Source organism: Diaphorina citri, unplaced genomic scaffold, assembly GCF_000475195.1.
Source record: "Diaphorina citri unplaced genomic scaffold, Diaci psyllid genome assembly version 1.1 scaffold218, whole genome shotgun sequence".
In the NCBI taxonomy this organism is placed as follows: Eukaryota; Metazoa; Arthropoda; class Insecta; order Hemiptera; family Psyllidae; genus Diaphorina; species Diaphorina citri.
The window spans coordinates 30,898-52,878 of record NW_007377655.1 but is presented as its reverse complement, the minus strand read 5'-3'; the positions used below and the strand labels follow the sequence as shown (position 1 = coordinate 52,878).

The 21,981-nt window shown below is 35.3% G+C and overlaps 1 protein-coding gene across 3 annotated transcripts in view; it reads left to right on the top strand.

The window, feature by feature from the left end:
- Positions 1-21,697, top strand: part of LOC103506139 (pollen-specific leucine-rich repeat extensin-like protein 2) — a 91,683-nt gene extending 69,986 nt beyond the window's left edge. The window contains exon 7 of one of the 3 annotated variants that reach the window (XM_026821275.1): positions 21,374-21,697. In XM_026821275.1, the coding sequence (XP_026677076.1) occupies positions 21,374-21,394 (21 nt within the window). In that variant the 3' untranslated portion in view covers positions 21,395-21,697. Of the gene's footprint in view, positions 1-7,904; positions 7,944-21,373 lie in introns of those variants that run through there. The other 2 variants (XM_026821276.1, XM_008470523.3) reach the window with 2 other exon arrangements.
- Positions 21,698-21,981: the final 284 nt, after the last annotated feature.

Sequence of the window (21,981 nt, the reverse complement as noted above, 5' to 3'; positions counted from 1 at the left end):
AATTTATTTATAGAAACCTTTCTTTTTTAGTAAAGGTCTCCTTTTTGATAAACCTGTCAATATCATTGATTATGTCTATCGATAATCGATTGAGTCTTGTTTATAATGTAGTAATGTTGTAAATGTTTCCCAAATACATAAATTTAAATTGGCATTGGAAGTCCCAAGGATAGTTATGTTAATTATGTTTGGGGTTAACTCTTTACGTTTGGAGACACAGTTTTATGTTTCATGTTGTGGTCTAGGAGAAATGCTGTCTTGATCATGAGAAGTCCCAAGGATAGTTATGTTAATTATGTTTGGGGTTAACTCTTTACGTTTGGAGACACAGTTTTATGTTTCATGTTGTGGTCTAGAAAAAATGCTGTCTTCATCATGTTGCAGAGAGCTCTTCCAACCTGTCGATTTTGGATGTCTTTATTTTCCCATGGTTTATTTTGATTCTAAGGTGCAAGGTGTATTTTATTTAACATATGAGATATTAATAATGATAAAATGCATTTTTTAAAATTATTTTTATCAATTTCTCATCTTTGTTGTGGAGATTTTCTCTGTTTCTATTTTATTTATTTATTTTTTCAACAGGTGAAATGGATGCATTGCATGCTTGCTTTTGTACTTATTCTTATACGACTAATGAAATCTTGTTAACTCTTCATTGCTGATTTGTTAGGATAGAGTTGTGTTTTTGTTCAATTGATCCCATATATTGTCTCTATCACCCACATTCCCAACTCGAATACTACAGGTTTCAAATGATACTCCAATTCATATGACAAATGTCTCCAGCATGTATTCCAGAATCCAGATTGACAAGATGTTCCCATTTGTTTTTATTCTTTTTCTGGAGCATCCATCTCCAGGCGCCACTTACTGGAAATGGATTTCGGGGTCACAGGAACAAAAATTATACGGCCCTTGACATTTTTACAGCTTGAGATAGTTTTTGTGAAACCGCTCCCAAAGTACTACACCAGTCAGTCATCAGATCATGTAGGATGACGACATTTTTTTGTTTCCTATTTCGTAGTTTTCCATTCTTTATTCTGTCCCCAGACTGGTACCGCAATGTCTTTCGTCTTGAATTGTCAATTTGAAGGCATATTGTTTTCATATTAGTCAAATTTAATGTTCAGTATAAATGAAGTGCTTTTCATTTTGTTCTGAATTTTTTGCAATCTTTGTTCCAAGGAAGATTTAGTTGGTTCTTTATTTATCTCTGGAGTTTAGGACATCAACAGAAGAGAGATCGGAAGATATTGGTTGCCATAATGACAGACTATTTACTGGTAGCTCCTCTCTACAAAGTTGTATATTTTAGGTGACAAACTTCAGACGTCCCTCCGAGATTTGGATTAGGGATAGTAAAGATAAAGAATATTGTTACTCTATAAATCATAGCCACTAATTAATGTTATACATATGTAAACAAAATAGATACAAAGGGAGTTAGTGTTGAGACTATCTTGTATTTTATGTATGATGTTTTACATTCATAAAACAACATACTTTAGTACATTTGTAGGTAAAGTTTGACATAATCGTTCTAATACACAAAACATATGCTAAAAATATTATATCTTGTTTGTGTTGATAAAATTCTAACATTCCAATTTCTTCAACTAATTGGAACACGAATATTATTTTCTGTAATTCCTTTTATTAGTATTGAGTTATTTGCTATAAGTTTGAGGAAAACCAAGGTGCAGGCAACCTGTATATCATGTCCAGAAGGAATGTGTAATTTATTGTCTGGAATTTTTATTGCATCTCTTATTATGAACTTGAAATTAGAATGCATGTACAAACTATACATCTTAATATTCTCTATAGTCTCTATCACATTACATATTTATATCAGGGATGTGGTTCAGAAGCATGTTTGTAAATTATTTATATTTCCCAAAACTGCACATTATAAAATTATTTATTTTATGTGCTCTACCCAAAAAATGACAAGTGGGTATCACAGCACTTGGTTTAATAAGTTTATTCATATACTAAACATTACATTAGTAATACCTACTTTTTTATAGTGAGTGTATCCTATAAAGGTGCCATTGTTTATAAATCCGATTCCAATTCTTCTTTTGGTTTGAAAACGGGTAAAAAAATGTTAAGGAAATGTTTCTTATCTAGCTTCACCTCCAAGTTTCCTTTCATTACGTTCACAACAGATCGTTTCTCCATCTTCACCTTCATATTCCATTTCCATACTCTCATGTACACTGTGGTATAAGGATGTGCGATATCTAAGAGAGTATGAGCAAGAAGTTTTGTTTTTTATCCTTATTTAATTTTGAAGCTAAAAAAAGTCACCTAAAAAATGTACAAAATGCACTTTTGGAGGTTTCGTCGAAATGTATTATATCCAAGTATCTGTGCAATATTGTTTAAGAAAATTATGACTGGTAGCTGGTATTGAATGTTTAAATACATCTTCATTATAAATGACTGTAGAAATTTACGAAATTATAAGAATTAAAAAACAGTAGTTTATGCTCATTTGAAGGTCAAAATCAAACATCTACTCCAAGTATGATGGGTTCCGTTTTCGGAGACCTGGTTTTCGTTCCCCCCCTTTCGACGGAACTCTCCTCGACAGATCCACACAATTCAGAGAGGTAATTAAACATGGTAATGGCCTGTGTAATGTGCTCTATGCTCATCATAACATTTCCTGCAGCCAAGGTGGCAACTCTGAGAAATTTATGACACTCCGAATAGTGTTTGTGTGGCATATGACTTGAACAGTATCTCCTTTTTGTTTTCTTGTCTCGTAAAAAACACATAATTATTTTATTTTAAGTGTAATTATACGGGAGATCAGTATTAATAACGTTTGTCTTGTTTGATTTGAACATGGCTTTTTTTTAGAGGCTTGGTGGCCTGATGATGAGTCTTGAATTTGAATAGGCTTGATGTTGGTTTCCTATTTAGTGTGAATAGTCTTTGTATGCACCTAACTAATCCAATTACTGCTGGTGACTTATTGGTTGAGTGAAGGTACTTTTTGTTGTTCTTAGAAATTGAGAAGAATTTTATTGGCTTATTAGATGTTTGGATATGCAACATTTAGTGTGAATAGTCTTTGTATGCACCTAACTAATCCAATTACTGCTGGTGACTTATTGGTTGAGTGAAGGTACTTTTTGTTGTTCTTGGAAATTGAGAAGAATTTTATTGGCTTATTAGATGTTTGGATATGCAACACAGGATTATTATGTCATAGTTGTCAAATAATATGTCAGATAGTACTGCTGTGAAGTGACCAATATCTATTTATTACTTTCCAGTCTTGGATATTCGCAACTGTTTATTTATTATTTTTTTAATTTTTTTTTCTTTCGCGCTGAAGAGTATTTTGACGAACTTTGAAGCTCAGTGCACTTTTCAAAATTTCCACTTTACCAAGCATACACATGTAAAAGAAGACACAGAAAGCCAAGGTGTATTTTGACACCACCGGGATCCGAACCGAATCCTCTTGATTCTGAATTTTCGGTATCTTAGGATTTACTAAGGTTTCTTTGTTTGTGCTTGCTGCTATATCTTCTGGTGTCATGTTCCATTTTGTATTCTTTAATCTCATTTTCTTAAAAAAGCAATATTTTCAAACAAACACTTTAAATTCTTTGAATTGATAGTTTTTCGTCGACGCCCTTTTCACACTTGTAGTTTACTTTCTTTTTAAATTATTTCAGTTTTTAGAGACATCTTAATTTATGCGTTGCGTTGGCTTTCGTGTCTTGATAAGATTAGCAAGATTGATAAACAGAATAAATGGACTACCAAGTTTTTCCAACCAAGGATTATTTCGCTACCTGGTTGTAAGCACGTAAGGAGCAAGCAGTTCTTCACCAATAATCTTATCACTCGCACATTTCAGAGATAAAGACAAGACACATCCGATAAATACATTATCTCACAATAAATTACCCTGTCTATCTTCATGGGCTGAAGATTTTGATTTAACCCCTTGCGAGTCTCGAGTAATCGTCGTTAATAAATCACGAGGCATAGGAAATAAATTTCATTCTTGAAACGTTTCCCCTCGATATATTTTTCTGTTTTTAAAGGAAACTTAATAATTCTGAAGATTTTGATTTAACCCCTTGCGAGTCTCGAGTAATCGTCGTTAATAAATCACGAGGCATAGGAAATAAATTTCATTCTTGAAACCTTTCCCCTCGATATATTTTTCTGTTTTTAAAGGAAACTTAATAATTTTTATCATTATAGATTTATGTCACCAAGGACCCTCGTATATCTTTCAGGCATCTCAAATGTCACTTGAGTTATTGCTGATTTACTATTTAAATACTAAAAGGAACTGGGGGCGGGGAGGCAAATTAAGTCACCTCAATCGACATTTCCTGCATTGGAATCTGAACAAGTTGAACTTCCTTGGAAATTTCAACCTCGAAATAACTTTACTGCCGTGGTAGTTCCACTACGCTGCGTTTTAGCCTGTGAGTCCCTAGTCCTTAGTTCTTCTCCACATTTCGCTCCTCATTTAGCCATCCTTCAGATTCCTTCAGTCTTATCATTATCACGGTGATCTTTTCTTCATTTATATCAGTTTTTTATAGAGACTTCATTTATATCAGTTGATGGGTTTCTTTTTTTCGATACTGGAGTAACCATGACTTGAAATTATTTGGCAGAGGAGAGGTTTTTCCACAAGTTCTAAAAGTGGTCCTAAGATTTTAGCCCCACCAGATTAAGAGTTTGATAACATGAAGTTTTCCTCTGCTAAAGTAGGTTACAAATGGTAACTTTTTAACTAGATGAACTAAAAAGAATCAGAGCTAAAGACCCAACAACCTTGTATGCTTTAATGATACCCATTGACCAAAAGTATCACCTAAATCATCATGAACATACCACAGCTACTTTAAACCAACCAAGTACCCGAATACCAGCTTCTAATGATACCTTTTTTTTTTTTTTTTTTTTTTTTTTTTTTTTTTTTTTTTGGTGGGGAAAACAGGTAAAACTCGTCACCTAGAAAAAGTTAAATCATATGATTTTCAAGATAGATTAATTTTTGTAAAATTGGTACGTGTGTTGTATCTTCCTTGTAACTATCTTCACTCTTCTGCTCGAGTACATCAGTAATCATAATCACAGATATCAGCTGAACAAACATTGAGTACGGGCTCTACAATCTACAAATACCTATAGCATTATCTAGGATCATAACAGAACAAAAGGAATCTAATAACACTCATCATGTTAAAACTAACATAGTAATTAAAAATATTACCATTTTATATTAATAACAATAAAATAAAAATGGAATCATTAATTAAATTAGCACATAAAGTCCGAGAGCTACAGTGTGTTTTGAAAGTAGTGGTTGGGAGCATTTTAAATATCTTTCGTTTTCTTGTAGGTACTGCCATTGGTGAATCAACAATCAACGAATTCGTACTATAACTAGAGGTAGAATTGAATATACTATGTCCTCACTTGACTTGGACTAAAAGAATACAATTTGTACTATAATTAGATACAAGATAACACATTAGATACAGTGGTGAAATATTTTCTTTTGTTGAGTGAAGAAAAACGAGAAGGGTTCAGTGCTGATAAAAGATTCCCATTTTTAATCAAGTTTGTTTGGTAAACAAACCTGGCCTGCATAATCTGCACCGGGAAAGCACATAAACCAGGTCTATCCTAGACAATTGAGCTTTGTTTGGAAACGTTTGTAGAATTTTCAAACACCACTGTAGATATTTAATCCACACATACACACACAATTATGACTTTTATTATTCCTATATCAAATATTTTATTACTCTAGTTAATGCACACTATCAGAATAAATAGGTGCTGGATAATTATTTCGTTATTTGCACTGTAATCTGTTTTACGACCGCTTGGAAATCCTTATGCATTTTATATTCTAATTTTCCCCCCGCTGACCGGTGCACTTTTGATCTAGTTAAGCGCAAGTAGTTCATTTACACCAGTATTGTTTCTAATGCCTCTTGGTCTGGTTGGTTTGAAATTTAGAGTTGTAGACTGACTGATGACTGACCAGGATGGGTTGTGCATCCGGATTAAGCTTTTTATTGCTTTCCATTCCTATTTATCGTTCTTCTCTCAACCTTGGAAAATTGCTTGATGAATGTTTCCTAGATTAGGAACCTCTGTGCAATTTCTTTTATCATTGTATGATTTCATTGGAATCTTAGGATTATTTTTTATAATCGATTACGATTACGATTATCAATAATAATCGATTAATCGATTATCATAATCGATTATTCCCAACACTACCACAAATCGCTTTTCGGAGGTTTCATGTCTCACATGAATCCTACCGTATTTGAAAAAAATGTTTTGTTTACGTCTGACTGTAACAACAACGCTTGAGTTTCATGTGGGACATGAATCCTACCGTAAGAGCGATTCTGGTGAAATTGATTCTGTACGCAAAAGGTTAAGAGTTTGATAACATGAAGTTTTTCTCTGCTAAAGTAGGTTACAAATGGTAACTTTTTAACTAGATGAACTAAAAAGAATCAGAGCTAAAGACCCAACAACCTCGTAAGCTTTAATGATACCCATTGACCAAAAGTATCACCTAAATCATCATGAACATACCACAGCCACAGCTACTTTAAACCAACCAAGTACCCGAATACCAGCTTGTAATGATACCCTGTCCGTGTTAAAATCACAAAGCGGTATTCTTATCCCGAAAACAAAATTAAAACATCATTAGTCGTTGTAAAAACTAACCCTCAATCATCCTTCAGGAGATTATACACACAATGATACTCCAGCGGTTATTTGTATAATAACCGAGAGTACCAGTCTGTCGTATAACCAGTCCAAAGTACCTACACCATATAAAACGTACATATCACATTCTGGATAATAGCTAAATACTAACGCACCCAATATACCCACATAGATGGAGCATTCATAAACATAATAGCTCGACAGCAACCCCTTCTCATCGAAAATTTCAAGCAGACGTATGATTGCTACCCTTCTTTCCACAATAGAAAACAACTCTCTCCAAACAAACGAACAAAGACTTCTCAACACAAAGTAAGACATCATCAAGGATCATTAATAATCACGTCACCACTCGCTTGAAGCTGAAAATGTTGTCAGCAAACGAAATGTAACAATTATTATTTATCTCAAAACTTAGCCGAAAATGAGACATGGGACCTGCGGATTGCTCTCAGCTTACTCTTTTAAAACTTTCAATTTTGAATACGAATATTCAGAGATCAGCGTTATTAGACTTATTAGACACAAAAGGCTATAGGATTATTGGAAAAGCCCTGTACGATTCTTGAAGTCCTGTGGTTCGACGGCTAAATATTACATCTTTCCCTTCAGCAGACGTGTAGAAAATGCATTTAGGGATATACATATTAGTAGCACAAAGGGATATACATAATTGCACAGTTCCAGAAAATATGTCTGACTCTAGGAAGTGAACCCGCCTTTCATTGCCATCACGAGTAAGCACAAAAATATCACCAATCATTTCTTATTCATAAAAAAAGCTATTTCTGGTGACTTTTTAGTATTCACTTAGACTTAGAAGACTTGATTCCTAATGGCTTTGACATTAGTAATTTCATTATAGATACTGTTTCCAAAAACGCATCATTTGTCATCCAAAATTTTGAACATCTTCACAAACACCAATACGGTCTCCAATATGTATTTCATTTGTAGAATGTCTTTAGAAGCAAGATTTTGTAAAGGATATCAACCTTAACGAAAGTTTCATATATTCTTACTTTCCTTCGTATGTTTGATTTCTAAATGCACCAATATTTCAGTTAACTAAATTGTGTCTGTTTTCTGGTTCTTTTCATAAAATTACAACTTTATTTAATTTATTAATTGTTTTGTTGTTTCAGGTAAGAACGTGATTAGAAATTTCCCAATGAACTCGATTTACCAGATCTTTTGAGAGTGGTAACTTGGTGAGGTTATAAGGTTGAAATATTCACTATTCAACTCAATTTCAAAAGTGTGGAGATGTAAGTTTGGCTGAGTAGATGCATCAGACACTCCAAAAAACTCTAATGTGGACTTACATTCACATTGGTTAAAGGCCAATTAAATTGAAGTTTAACTTACTAAAAACTGTTAATGAAATTTTAATTAATGAATTAGCCAATCACACTGCACGAGTATTTGTGTCCAATTTAACTTCATTTCTTGCCCTGTTCACTTGATTTTTAAATCCTTGAATCTCACCTAGAACATCGATACTCGGAAACGGCAGTGATTCTATTCCTATTACTCTCTTATTTGTTTGAAATATTCTCCATTGTCATCTCAAGTCCTTCTGTTTCAATACATAATTCATCTCCTATCCATGTACTTGCTACCGGATATGCTGTCCAGGTCAAATGAATGATCGCCGTGATCCGAAGCTGAGGAGGTCTGCAGGTCGATGAATGACTACCTCGGTGGTAACCTCATGTCAGCTGTGTGCCTGGCTATGACATCTCACTTCATCATTAGGTCGAGTAGCGCGCTACCATGAAAGGTCTTATCGTGATTGTTCCGTTCGATTCTCGGCTGACAGTAATAGTCCATGTTGTAACTATCTATTGTGTATCTTGAATGATTTGAGGAATTGAGGAACGTCGTTGTTGTGGTTTGCATTGAGAATTTTCTTCGAGTTGGAAGAATAATATCGCCAATGTCTTGTGAAAATATGGCTCAATAAAATTTTGCAATATCTAGGGATGTTATGTTTATTATGAAGTACTGCTATGTGTCAAAGTTCCAATTCACAATTATTGCAATATCTGGGGATTTTATGTTTACTATTAGATACTGCAATATGTAAAAGTTCCAATTTAACACAAGAATAAATGATTTTTTACGAGTAATATTCTGTCAGGGTATTGTTGTGACAAATTTGAGCTTGTTTGAAATTTTATTTTAACCTGCCAAAATCCTTACCTTGAAGTTGAAACAGGTAATGAGTTGATTAGAAATAGTATTAGAATTTTATTTGTGTCTTAGCTTGCTGATATGGCGATAATAGATGTTAAAAAGATCCATTGTACGAGTACCTATGTGTTATTATTATTATCCTTTCCTATGTTCATAAAAAAAAATTTGGTTTTCCCCCTTTTTTTTTTTTTTTTTTTTATTTTTTTACTCCTTATCAACGTGTGACAGTAAAATTCGGTGGTCGATATCTCAATAAAATATACTGGCTAAAAATCTCAACCCGACCCCCAGTTGGGTGTAAAGGTCCACACATGAAAACAAAACCCATGGACCAAGCAAGAACTTCAGAAATCTCAAGAAGAAGAATTTTCCCAATACTTTTTCGCCGTCAACTAAAATATAGCTCACGGACTTCTTCAATGATAACGTCTGTAGGGTTATGTCTGCAAATCTTGTACTCAGAGATCCATAAGAAACATCAGGAGAGAAGATTTCAAGATAGTTTTCATAGTTAATTAGCGAGAGATCTACAAGACAATAGAATTGCCGACTAGTTCTACCAGAAGTAGATTTGTATGCAGAGTTAAATAAATTAATTACTTAGCCAGAACAAATAAACCTTTAATTCAATCTGTTTCTATCCGGTCCACAGACTCATCAATTAACTCTCGGTTGGTTTCTATATTAGTTCAGACGTATTTTCAATTGCTTCCTCAATTGCAATTGCATTTATTTTCAATGCAATAATCTCTTCATATCTTTTATTAGCAATCTTTATATCTTCTTTTTTTGGAGAACTGATATTAACAATCTTTATCATCTTCTATGTTTGGTTGTGCAGTACTTAATTGGTTTTCTTCTCATCCATTTGGGATTTCAAGTGGACATGTTAAGACACAGACTAGAAAAGGGGGGGGGGGGGGGAAGGTAAATTAAGTTACCTCAATCGACATTTCCTGCGTTGGAATCTCAACAAGTTGAACTTCCTTGGAAATTTCAACCTCGAAATAACTTTACTGCCGTGGTAGTGCCACTACGTTGCGTTTTAGCTCGTGAGTCCCTAGTCCTTACTTCTTCTCAACATTTCGCTCCTCATTTAGCCATCCTTCAGATTCCTTCAGTCTTATCATTATCACGGTGATCTTTCAATAGAGACTTCATTTATATCAGTTGATGGGTTTCTTTTTTTCGATACTGGAGTAACCATGACTTGAAATGATTTCAGAGGAGGGGTTTTTCCACAAGTTCTAAAAGTGGTCCTAAGATTTTAACCCCACCATTTGAGGAATTGAGGAACGTCGTTGTTGTGGTTTGCATTGAGAATTTTCTTCGAGTTGGAAGAATAATATCGCCAATGTCTTGTGAATAAAATTTTCCAATATCTAGGTATGTTATGTTTATTATGAAGTACTGCTATGTGTCAAAGTTCCAATTCACAATTATTGCAATATCTAGGAATTTTATGTTTACTATTAGATACTGCAATATGTAAAAGTTCCAATTTAATACAAGAATAAATGATTTTTTACGAGTAATATTCTGTCAGGGTATTAATGTGACAAATTTGAGCTTGTTTGAAATTTTATTTTAACCTGCCAAAATCCTTACCTTGAAGTTGAAACAGTTAATGAGTTGATTAGAAATAGTGTTGGAATTTTATTTGTGCCTTAGCTTGCTGATGTGGCGATAATAGATGTTAAAAAGATCCATTATACGAGTACCTATGTGTAATATCCTTTCCTATGTTCATAAAAAAAATTAAAGAGATCAGAAAAAAATAATAAAAGTAAATGAAAATGATATAATATTGTTATGAAATTAATGTTTTTATGAAGAATTCATACATATTCATCGACCAATTTCTAGCCGAAGAATCAATTTAGAACATCATAAAATAATATCAAGAACTTTTGGTATTTTCTTTGGCAGATTCTACTGTGTTTGATGATGCTTTTTGAAGTGATTTTAGCTTTCATTTGAAATCAGCTCCAATTTGAAGAAGTACATTAGAAGATCCATTTAACAAAGGTTCAGAAAATATTTCAGCTGCAATGAAAACTACTGGTAAAATTTTCTCTATTTTCTTGTGAGTTTATCAGTTTGTTTATCAGCCTTTCTTATTCTCATCAGTCTTTCTATTTCTTATTTGTATCATTGTTTGGTTATCCCAGGGTAGGTTTGAAGCAGACGGGCCTCAACAATATCATATTCATTACACGTCGTTCATCTTAGCCTGCATCAAGTTTAATATTTTTATTATAAAAATTATTATTGTTTTTTTTTATTAATTTTTATTTATGGAAACTTGATTCTGTCGCTTGTCGCCGATCGCTGTCGTGCGACGTGCGAGTTGAGTACTAATTACTTGAGAACTGTCGTATTGCCTGGCTAGCTTCTTGCTTATACAATCGTTATTATTGGCGACCTAAATATCCTCACAGCCATTCATCATATTTCACTATCGACATATGAATCTTTTTGACATTTGTTGTTCTTTTTTCGTTTGGTTTCATAAGAGTCCTGGTAGCATTGGGTAATTTTGGTCGCAGTTGACGTACCTACTGGTGTGTTATAAAGATGAGAAACAAGCAGTGACACTCGATCAATCAAATTTAGTAGAGAAACCGCAGTGTTTTATTCAACTACCTGTTCAAGAGATTTATAAAGCAATGGCTTCTTGGCTGTTAAAACTTTAATTAAAGACAACATTTGTGAGGAAAGCTTTTGGGCAATGCCCCTATAAAAAATGTTAGATTTAGTTGGATCAATAAAATTGCTTTTCAGTATCCCCTTATACGTCTCCTAACGAACTAACACTGTCTGATGTTGACTTTATAGTTGGCCTTACATACATGTTGATCGACCTTTTTTGGCCTTTACCATGATTATGTGCTTGCGTAGAAGCCTAAACTGCCTACCAACACGGAAGACAGATACAAGCAGTGACACTCGATCAATCAAATTTAGTAGAGAAACCGCAGTGTTTTATTCAACTACCTGTTCAAGAGATTTATAAAGCAATGCCTTCTTGGCTGTTAAAACTTTAATTAAAGACAACATTTGTGAGGAAAGCTTTTGGGCAATGCCCCTATAAAAAATAAAATTGCTTTTCAGTATCCCCTTATACGTCTCCTAACGAACTAACACTGTCTGATGTTGACTTTATACTTGGCCTTACATACATGTTGATTGACCTTTTTGGCCTTTTCCATGATTAAGTGCTTGCGTAGAAGCCTAAACTGCCTACCAACACGGAAGACAGACCTAGGGGTAAAACTATTGAAAGTCTCGTCATTCTACCCGTTTGCCCACATTGGTCTCACAGCGTCCAAGAATACCCCGTTCTTCAGTAGTAATATTAAACAATAAAGTCAAATTCTTTCGTTTCATATTTGGTTTTGCTCGTACTGTTTTTTCACGTCCTTTATGAAGTTTAATTTTTTCTTCGTTCTTTCTTCCAACTTCTTGGTTCTCAGAAGCCTCCTGCGTGATTGTTATTCAGTTCATTGTTGTTGGTTATTGATTTCGTATCGCTGATTATGTTAAAGGTCGTTTTCTTCGGAGAGTCGTTTGTTCTGCACAATGTTTGATAACACTTTGGTCATGTTCTCGGGATCGCATCACATGCTCTCTGGAAGTCTGGCAAAACCATGTCTGCTTTCTTGTACTAGTCTCAGAACTTGTGTTCTTCACAGCTGCCGAAGAGACTGTCTCCTGTTTCTAGCAGACATCAGTCATTCAGATCCTTATCGTATTGACTAATTTTTTAAGGTTGTTTTCCCTGCGGGTTAAAATAATACATATGTACTAGTCTCAGAACTTGTGTTCTTCACAGCTGCCGAAGAGACTGTCTCCTGTTTCTAGCAGACATCAGTCATTCAGATCCTTATCTTATTGACTATCCTTATCGTATTGACTAATTTTTTTAAGGTTGTTTCCCCTGCGGGTTAAAATAATACATGTTTTGGTTCCTTGTAGTCATGAGATGAAAACGGACCAGTAGGCCTAGCACTCCTAGCAGTCAAATGAATTTTATTGTTCTGCCTTCAACGTTGACCAAAACAACTAAGAAATGAATTGAATTGTTTTTCCATTTCCATCGAAGTTTGTTCAACGTTAATCAAACCTATTACCAAATGAATTGTTCTTCTATCGAACTTTGTTGAACGTTGAGTTTAACTCCAATTATGAAAACGGACCAGTAGGCCTAGCACTCCTAGCAGTCAAATGAATTTTATTGTTCTGCCTTCAACGTTGACCAAAACAACTAAGAAACGAATTGAGTTGTTTTTCAATTTCCATCGAAGTTTGTTCAACGTTAATCAAACCTATTACCAAATGAATTGTTCTTCTATCGAATGTTGTTGAACGTTGAGTTCAACTCCAATTAAGCTGCCACACCTTTCTTCCTGTGTTGTCTATTTACATCATTATCTCATTCAAATATTGGTACAGAAAATGTAGATGTGTTTTTATTGTGTCTTTAGTTTCATGTCTCGATTTTTTGTCCAAAAGACAAACCTAAAACGACAAGCTATTCCTGATGGCCCACCTAGTAAGGCCGAAAATTTAAGCACCAATACTTTATAGTTTTTTGGTTTAATAGTTTTCTACACGTGGACATCAAGTTTTTACCTATTTTGAATATTAAACGAAACTTGTGTTAAATGTAAATCTAGTTTTTCCTTTGTGGTATGCCGTAGCATAGCACAACTCCAGAGGCTATGACAGATTACATACTCGTCATGTTAATTCCATTGGTGCTGGATTTTAAGGCTTGTAAATGCTGTTTTACCTGAAACCAAGAAGTTCAGGTTTTGGCCTTCTATTTTAACTCTCAAGTCGATGTGGTTCAGTATTCTATAGACAATGTAAATGATTTTATTAATGAGCTTTAATAAGATTTTTTGAAGTTGACGATGAGATCCTAGTGTATATTTTCAAGAAAAATACTAGTATACTCGTACCTAAGAGTATCATCAGAGTTAACTGTGTAATTTTCTAATAGGTATACCTGTGAAATGATTTTATTAATGAGCTTTAATAAGATTTTTTGAAGTTGACGATGAGATCCTAGTGTATATTTTCAAGAAAAATACTAGTATACCTAAGAGTATCATCAGAGTTAACTGTGTAATTTTCTAATAGGTATACCTGTCTGTGGAGTGTTTCTATTAGGTACTTGTGAATGTTAAAGTGTTCAAATTTATTTCAAGAAAAGATTACCAAGTGGATTTGTAATTATTATTCATCGATATTGTAAACATTTGGGTGTGTCTTGCTAGACGAAGTACTTAACAGTGTTAATAAGGCAAAACATGAAAGTGAACCAAGTCTAACGATTTGCACCAATCAGAACAGAGCTCTTACAAGTTCGCAACATATGTAATAACTAATTTACGATGCATAAAGAGTGCATAAATAACATTATAACCCATATTTAAAATGCATTGGGTTGCATAAAATTATCGTAAAAAAATGGCAAATAGCCTCCATTAGCCGTTTCGACCATTTTCTCATAAGCACAGCGGAGAGAGCATTAAATTTAATACGTAAGGAAACATATTAATAATGGCTCTGGAAAAAGTTAATTTTAATTATGTAATTATAATTATAATAAAATAGTTCTCGCGGAACCCAGGAATATATGGGGACAGTGGAATCATTTTTCACCTTCTCTTCCCTTACATGAAATATTTCGTAGAACGACAATTACATACAATAAGATGGTCCTTAAAAAGAGTACAATATATTCTTTAGAATGACAATAATTACTTTCACACTCTAATAATGGCTGTGGAGTGTTTCTATTAGGTACTTGTGAATGTTAAAGTGTTCAAATTTATTTCAAGAAAAGATTACCAAGTGGATTTGTAATTATTATTCATCGATATTGTAAACATTTGGGTGTGTCTTGCTAGACGAAGTACTTAACAGTGTTAATAAGGCAAAACATGAAAGTGAACCAAGTCTAACGATTTGCACCAATCAGAACAGAGCTCTTACAAGTTCGCAACATATGTAATAACTAATTTACGATGCATAAAGAGTGCATAAATAACATTATAACCCATATTTAAAATGCATTGGGTTGCATAAAATTATCGTAAAAAAATGGCAAATAGCCTCCATTAGCCGTTTCGACCATTTTCTCATAAGCACAGCGGAGAGAGCATTAAATTTAATACGTAAGGAAACATATTAATAATGGCTCTGGAAAAAGTTAATTTTAATTATGTAATTATAATTATAATTATAATAAAATAGTTCTCGCGGAACCCAGGAAAATATGGGGACAGTGGAATCATTTTTCACCTTCTCTTCCCTTACATGAAATATTTCGTAGAACGACAATTACATACAATAAGATGGTCCTTAAAAAGAGTAGGTACAATATATTCTTTAGAATGACAATAGTTATATTCACACTCTTTGTTGCAAAATACTGGGAGTACTAGGACACAGTAATTCAGGGACTCGTAGAACGACAATTACATACAATAAGATGGTCCTTAAAAAGAGTACAATATATTCTTTAGAATGACAATAATTACTTTCACACTCTTCGTTGCAAAATACTGGGAGTACTAGGACACATTAATTCAGCGATGAATATGTTTTATTGGTCGAAGCTTGAACTTACCCAAGGTACCGTTCTGACCATTCTCCCCCTATTATTTACATACAAACTATAGTGGGTACCTGTTATATTTTCTAGTAATGAGGGAAAAACATAGTCTTTTGTCACGCCCCCTCAACTCAAAGTGTTATGATTACGAAACAAAATGGAGACCTCAAAAGCTTGTCAGCCTAGCAACAACATAATATGGGAAATATCCAGAAGAAACTGTGGCGAAGATACAAATTGTTAATTAATTATTGTACTGTGTTCATAAGTCGTGGTAGATATTACAATTAATCTGGGTGGATTACACATTTTAAACCTGTAATCTGTGTGTTTCCCTTGCAAATATGTCTGGTAGTGACGTTACATCATCATTTGCAATATTCCTAAATATGCTTGGTAATCTTTCTGGATATGTTTTTCTACATGCATGATTGCTGCTTCTATTATAACGTTGTGTAATGTATTGTGCAGGTGAAATTTTACTGTCTTGGTTTGCATCATACCAAGATTTTCAACTCTTTTCTGATCACATTTAGTACCCTAAAGTTTTCCTCATCCAAAATCAAAAAGTGGAGGTAATCCTAGAAAATATGAGGTAATCCTAGAAATATGAGGTGAAAATGTGAAGTGGAGGTGAAAATGTGAAGTGTAAAGAGCATCATCATGCTAGTAGATAGATCTAGCTTACTTACACTCCTCGGTCTATGACTGCCTCTAATGAATGACTAGACTTGGTCATAACTCATAACTTTCATGACTATATCATGATTACCATGCATTTGTACCGTACAAATAGTAATGTTTACATTCGTTGTTAAACTATGGAGCTTCCCACTCAATGAAGTACTCAAAGAGTTTACAAAAACAAGACTAAGTAATCACTTAGTGGTAAAAGTATTCCGGTAGTTCCCTTGTGGTAATATGAGTGATCGTGATAACAATACTGGAGTCTTTAGTTCTCTGAGACATATGAAGGTCTATATACCTAGAAAAACAAACAGAGATACCTCAAGTTAGGTACCTACGAGCTACGTAAGGAAAACCCATGTAAGACCCTCTGAATTACATAAGGTAAGGTACTAAAACGGATATTAACACAAGCAAAATTTGAACTGATTTTCACGTTCGTTTTGAACTCTTGAATAAACAAAAACTGAGCTCTTGGTCACAGTATCTTTTTCGAGAGTTGTTCAGGACCATGAAAGGAACAACCTTATTCATAAAATACTCTAAAAATTCTTTTTATATTTTACAGACTTTAGCTTCCCTGGACTGAACAATCCAAAACAAAGAAAAGAAAGACCCAAGCAAGATAACAGAAATTCTCAAAACAAGAAGCCCACGTCAGGTTACGACAATATTAATCTGATTATTATTGCCCCGGTAGTTTGCCACTGGCAGATCCTTATCTTGAGAATCAGGAGAATATTGTCAAGGGGGGATAATTTGCATTGGCTCCTACCAGTCCATTGCTGGTGTCTCCTTGGTCCTCAAGCTCTGGGAAAGTTTTTCACGAGAGCTTCCAGATGTAGATGTAGTAGATGCGTGTCTTTTTATGGACAAGATGTGAGATGTGATTTAGCTTCTGCTTTTGACATCATTATCATGTTCGTTATTTTGTCGTCTGTGCTTCTGTGTTATCACCTTATGTTCATCATGCAATTGTCTCGCATGGAACATGTCTTGTACCTTGTCACTTAGCTTGCTTGTTTGTCTTTCCCCTCTTGAATGTTGTTCTGGGTGAAAAATGGTTTTATCTGTTTGGCAAATCCAATTTCCTCACGAATTGTTTCCCAAGTTTAGATGATTTCGTTAATATTTTATTTAAACACTCATGTAGTTCTCGCTCACTTAGTACTTGGGCTACACAAATGCACACATAATATTCAAGCTCCGTAATCCAAACTATCCCAAATAAGGTAAAAATCCAAAGCCCTAAATCAAAATAAATTAAGTAGGTAACCAAGTTTTAATTTATACTAGAAGGCGCGATAAATTTCCAAGTGTAAAAACAATGTGGTTTACCTGAAGTTTATGTCTTTCTTCGCGCTAGGATACCAAATATTTTGGTTCAGGACAATACTGGGCTATCTTGGTAGACCAAACATTCTCAACCTGGTAGCCAGAGGAACTAATATAACTGAAAAACTATACTACGACTGGTCCTTATGGTACCCCAATTGCTCGTTACTTGTGTAGAAAGTTCCAAGTTATATTCTCTAAAGAGCCAATGAAATCTTGGATTTCGTAATAATGGTCACTGCTCATTTCTGGCAGCACCTTTTTGTAGTACGTAATTTCCGTGACTTCTGAACAAGTACCTAATAGAGCTTCAAAATCGCTGGTCCTTATGGTACCCCAATTGCTCGTTACTTGTGTAGAAAGTTCCAAGTTATATTCTCTAAAGAGCCAGTGAAATCTTGGATTTCTTAATAATGGTCACTGCTCATTTCTGGCAGCACCTTTTTGTAGTACGTAATTTTCGTGACTTCTGAACAAGTACCTAATAGAGCTTCAAAATCATGGACTTGATTCTTCAGCCTACTACGAGTAGTTGAGCTGTTGGACAGTACCTACGCGAAGACATACGTAATTACGTACAGATTCTACCAATATTCCCATTGGAAATGAATCCTAGTATCCACACTTCTTGCAATGGAACTATTGGAATCTATCGTACCTACATACCAGCACATAGACTTCATAATTTCTCAAAATTTATTACTGTCCATGAATAAAATTTGAATAAATAACGCATAATTTTCTTCACCAAAAATACCAGCCTAATGTGTTTGTGTTTTAAATGACCCTCTCTCTCGTGTTACGTACATTATTGTTTGGAACTATGTTTTGGTTAAAATCATCATAAATAAGGTATAATTTCATAAAATAATAAGGATAGTAAAAAGCGAACAGAACTTTAGATGAATTCGAGAAGCTAGAAGTAGAAATCTTCCAAGTCCGAATGTAATATCAACCAATTGATATTTTGTCCAGATGTCCAAAATCATCACATTCCAAAAATTGCTAAGGATAAAAGGATCTCCTAAAATATTGCTAAGGATCTCTTAAAATACTGCTAAGGATCTCTTGAAATACGGCTAAGGATCTCTTGAAGTACGGCTAAGGATCTCTTAAAATAGATAAGGATCTCTTAAAATACTGCTAAGGATCTCTTGAAAAACTGCCTAGGATCTCTTAAAATACTGCTAAGGATCTCTTAAAATACTGCTAAGGATCTCTTGAAAAACTGCCTAGGATCTCTTAAAATACTGCTAAGGATCTCTTGAAATAAAATACTGCTAAGGATCTCTTGAAATACTGCTAAGGATACAGGACAGGTTCAAATGATCAACAGGCCACAATCTTCATTCCCGCTCCTGTAACAGGAAGGCCCGGAGAGGATAACAGACCCGAGACTTTCAGATTCGAAAAATGTTGTTCTTCTGCTTTGATTTCAGACACTGCCATACGTTACCCTCCTAATATCCCTTCTTCCAACCTTTATCCCTCCTTAACCCCTGCGGCATCTTCGAGTACATCAAAACATCCATGTTTTCCCTTCCCTCTTTGCATTTTGTACCCCGCGGTAGAAGCCAAAAATTCCCTCTTGCCTTTTGATTAAGTTATTTTCCTGTCGTACATGATGCTGTGGAGTTTTCTGCTGATGTTGTGTATTATGTTGACGATGTTTCCTGGAGCTTGGAGCTGTAACATGATGTTACAGGTACCACGGTGTATGGGCTGTAAGGAAGTTGAGAAGGAAGGTTTTGAAGGACATTAGGAGGAAAATAACCCTTCGCTGACTGCTTCTGTTAAGGAGGCTTTGAAAGACTGGAAAGAAAGAGAGTTTAGGATGGGATGAGGTACCGAGTTCCAGAGATTTATGGATGAGATGAGGAAGGAAGTTCCATAGGATGTAGTGTTGTGTGAAGGGACTTCAAGGAGGAGTTCGTGGGATCGGGTTACTCTGGAACGTACCGAGGAGCGGAATTCATATTTGTGATAAAGGTAGGGAGGACATTCAGTAACAAGGATTTTGTAGAGTAGACAGAGAGTAAGGATTTTTCTCCGATCCTCAATTCGAAGCAATCGAGCTCGATTATACAGAGGGGTTACGTGGTCCCACCGTTTAGCTCTGTATACAATACTGCTAAGTAAAATACTGCTAAGGATCTCTTGAAAAACTGCCTAGGATCTCTTAAAATACGGCTAAGGATCTCTTAAAATACTGCTAAGGATACAGGACAGGTTCAAATGATCAACAGGCCACAATCTTCATTCCCGCTCCTGTAACAGGAAGGCCGGAGAGGATAACAGACCCGGGACTTTCAGATTCGAAAAATGTTGCTTTTCTGCTTTGATTTCAGACACTGCCATACGTTACCCTCCTAATATCCCTTCTTCCAACCTTTATCCCTCCTTAACCCCTGCGGCATCTTCGAGTACATCAAAACATCCATGTTTTCCCTTCCCTCTTTGCATTTTGTACCCCGCGGTAGAAGCCAAAAATTCCCTCTTGCCTTTTGATTAAGTTATTTTCCTGTCGTACATGATGCTGTGGAGTTTTCTGCTGATGTTGTGTATTATGTTGACGATGTTTCCTGGAGCTTGGAGCTGTAACATGATGTTACAGGTACCACGGTGTATGGGCTGTAAGGAATATGTGAGACCGTGAGTACAGGGTGGTTGAATAGAATATACCTTGTTTATCCTGCTGGGATAGGACTGAAAAGTCACTTTACCCCGGTAGAGGCTGGAGCTTTCGCTTTTCTGTATGCTGGGAAATTGGTTTGATGTGTTTGACTAGTGGTCCTCTACTCCTCTCGCACATTAGCGTATTCGCGAGACATGGTAGCTCGACTTCTCAATTGTGTCTCCTGAAAAGTCTTGCAACTAGGTCGCCAGTAGGGTTGTCTGTATGATAGTCTCGCATTTTCGGAAATTATGCCGCGGTGTCGTGCGACTCCGACCTCCGACCTACTAACGTCATCTGCATGACTACGGTTTCTAATGTCTGAGAGTCCTTAGTCGACTGGGTACATCACGCAGAACGCAATCCCGGGTACTCCTTCAATATGGTGAGTGTTTTCTTTAAAACCCTTTGACGACGGCACTAGGTATTACAAAGCAAGTTACATACAATACCAGTACATAACAGAACTTTTCGTGTGTGGATCATCCAGTATTCTCTATTGTACCTCTATGTGTACGAATAACGAATAATACGAAGTTCCAAGTTTGTCCCGTAGGGCTACATGTGGCTCTAACATTTTCATATATGATGTGGCTTCGTATCTCTTGTACATAATTAAAATAATGCACTACATGAGAAATATTGTTCTGTGAAATGTACGGAGTATCTTGATGTACACGACTCATCTGAAATGAGAACTTTGAAGCTTCTGTTGTGCTTGTTTTTACTGACGGGGATAGCGTCCAGGTGTATGGTCCTAGATCGGAGATATCTTCATGGACTAAGGCATCAGCCTGAGCATCTTGGAACATTTGGTTGAACGAATAAGCAAGGATCATTAAAAAGATAATTATAGATTACGCTAATTCCGAGGTACAGGTTTATAGAGATCGATATCTTTGCCGATTAGCTCCCATTTAATGTAAATTGATGTGTGATTAGTGAGATTTTTCGGTTGTGGTCGTGGATTTTTGTTTCAATGAATAAACATAGCTTAAGTTTGTTCGTTTATTGTTTGGCAATAAAGCCCTTCTTGTTTTGAATCTCTGCTTAAAATCTGAATTTGATTGACAATTCTCTTTTCATTCCAGTTCGCTCATTGTACTCAATGACATTATGAGCACTTGGTCTAGACTCGATAGAGCTTCCACAGGATCACGTTTGTTGGATGATGTTGGGTCCACATTCCTGACGACTGCACAAGGAGCAGATTAGCTGCAATCCATTAAGAAATCAAAGGAGAACATTATTGCACACCGCTTCTCATTGTAGTCACGAGCAACACGAGTTCCAACATGTAAAGTGGGTGGGCACGATAATCTCCAATGTGTATCGATCCTAACTGAAGATTAAGCTCAACCTAATCTACCATCTGAATTGTGAACCATGGCCATTGCAACCTTGTTGAAATTCCTTCTGTACTAAACGTTGTATGAGATACCGTAGTCACGAGCAACACGAGTTCCAACATGTAAAGTGGGTGGGCACGATAATCTCCAATGTGTATCGATCCTAACTGAAGATTAAGCTTAACCTAATCTACCATCTGAATTGTGAACCATGGCCATTGCAACCTTGTTGAAATTCCTTCTGTACTAAACGTTGTAAGAGATACTTGGAACAAGTGAATGCACTTGCTTTATGTTGTGCATAATATTACAAGTTCTTGAGTGGAGTGTGGAGGTGAGGGCTCTCAAAA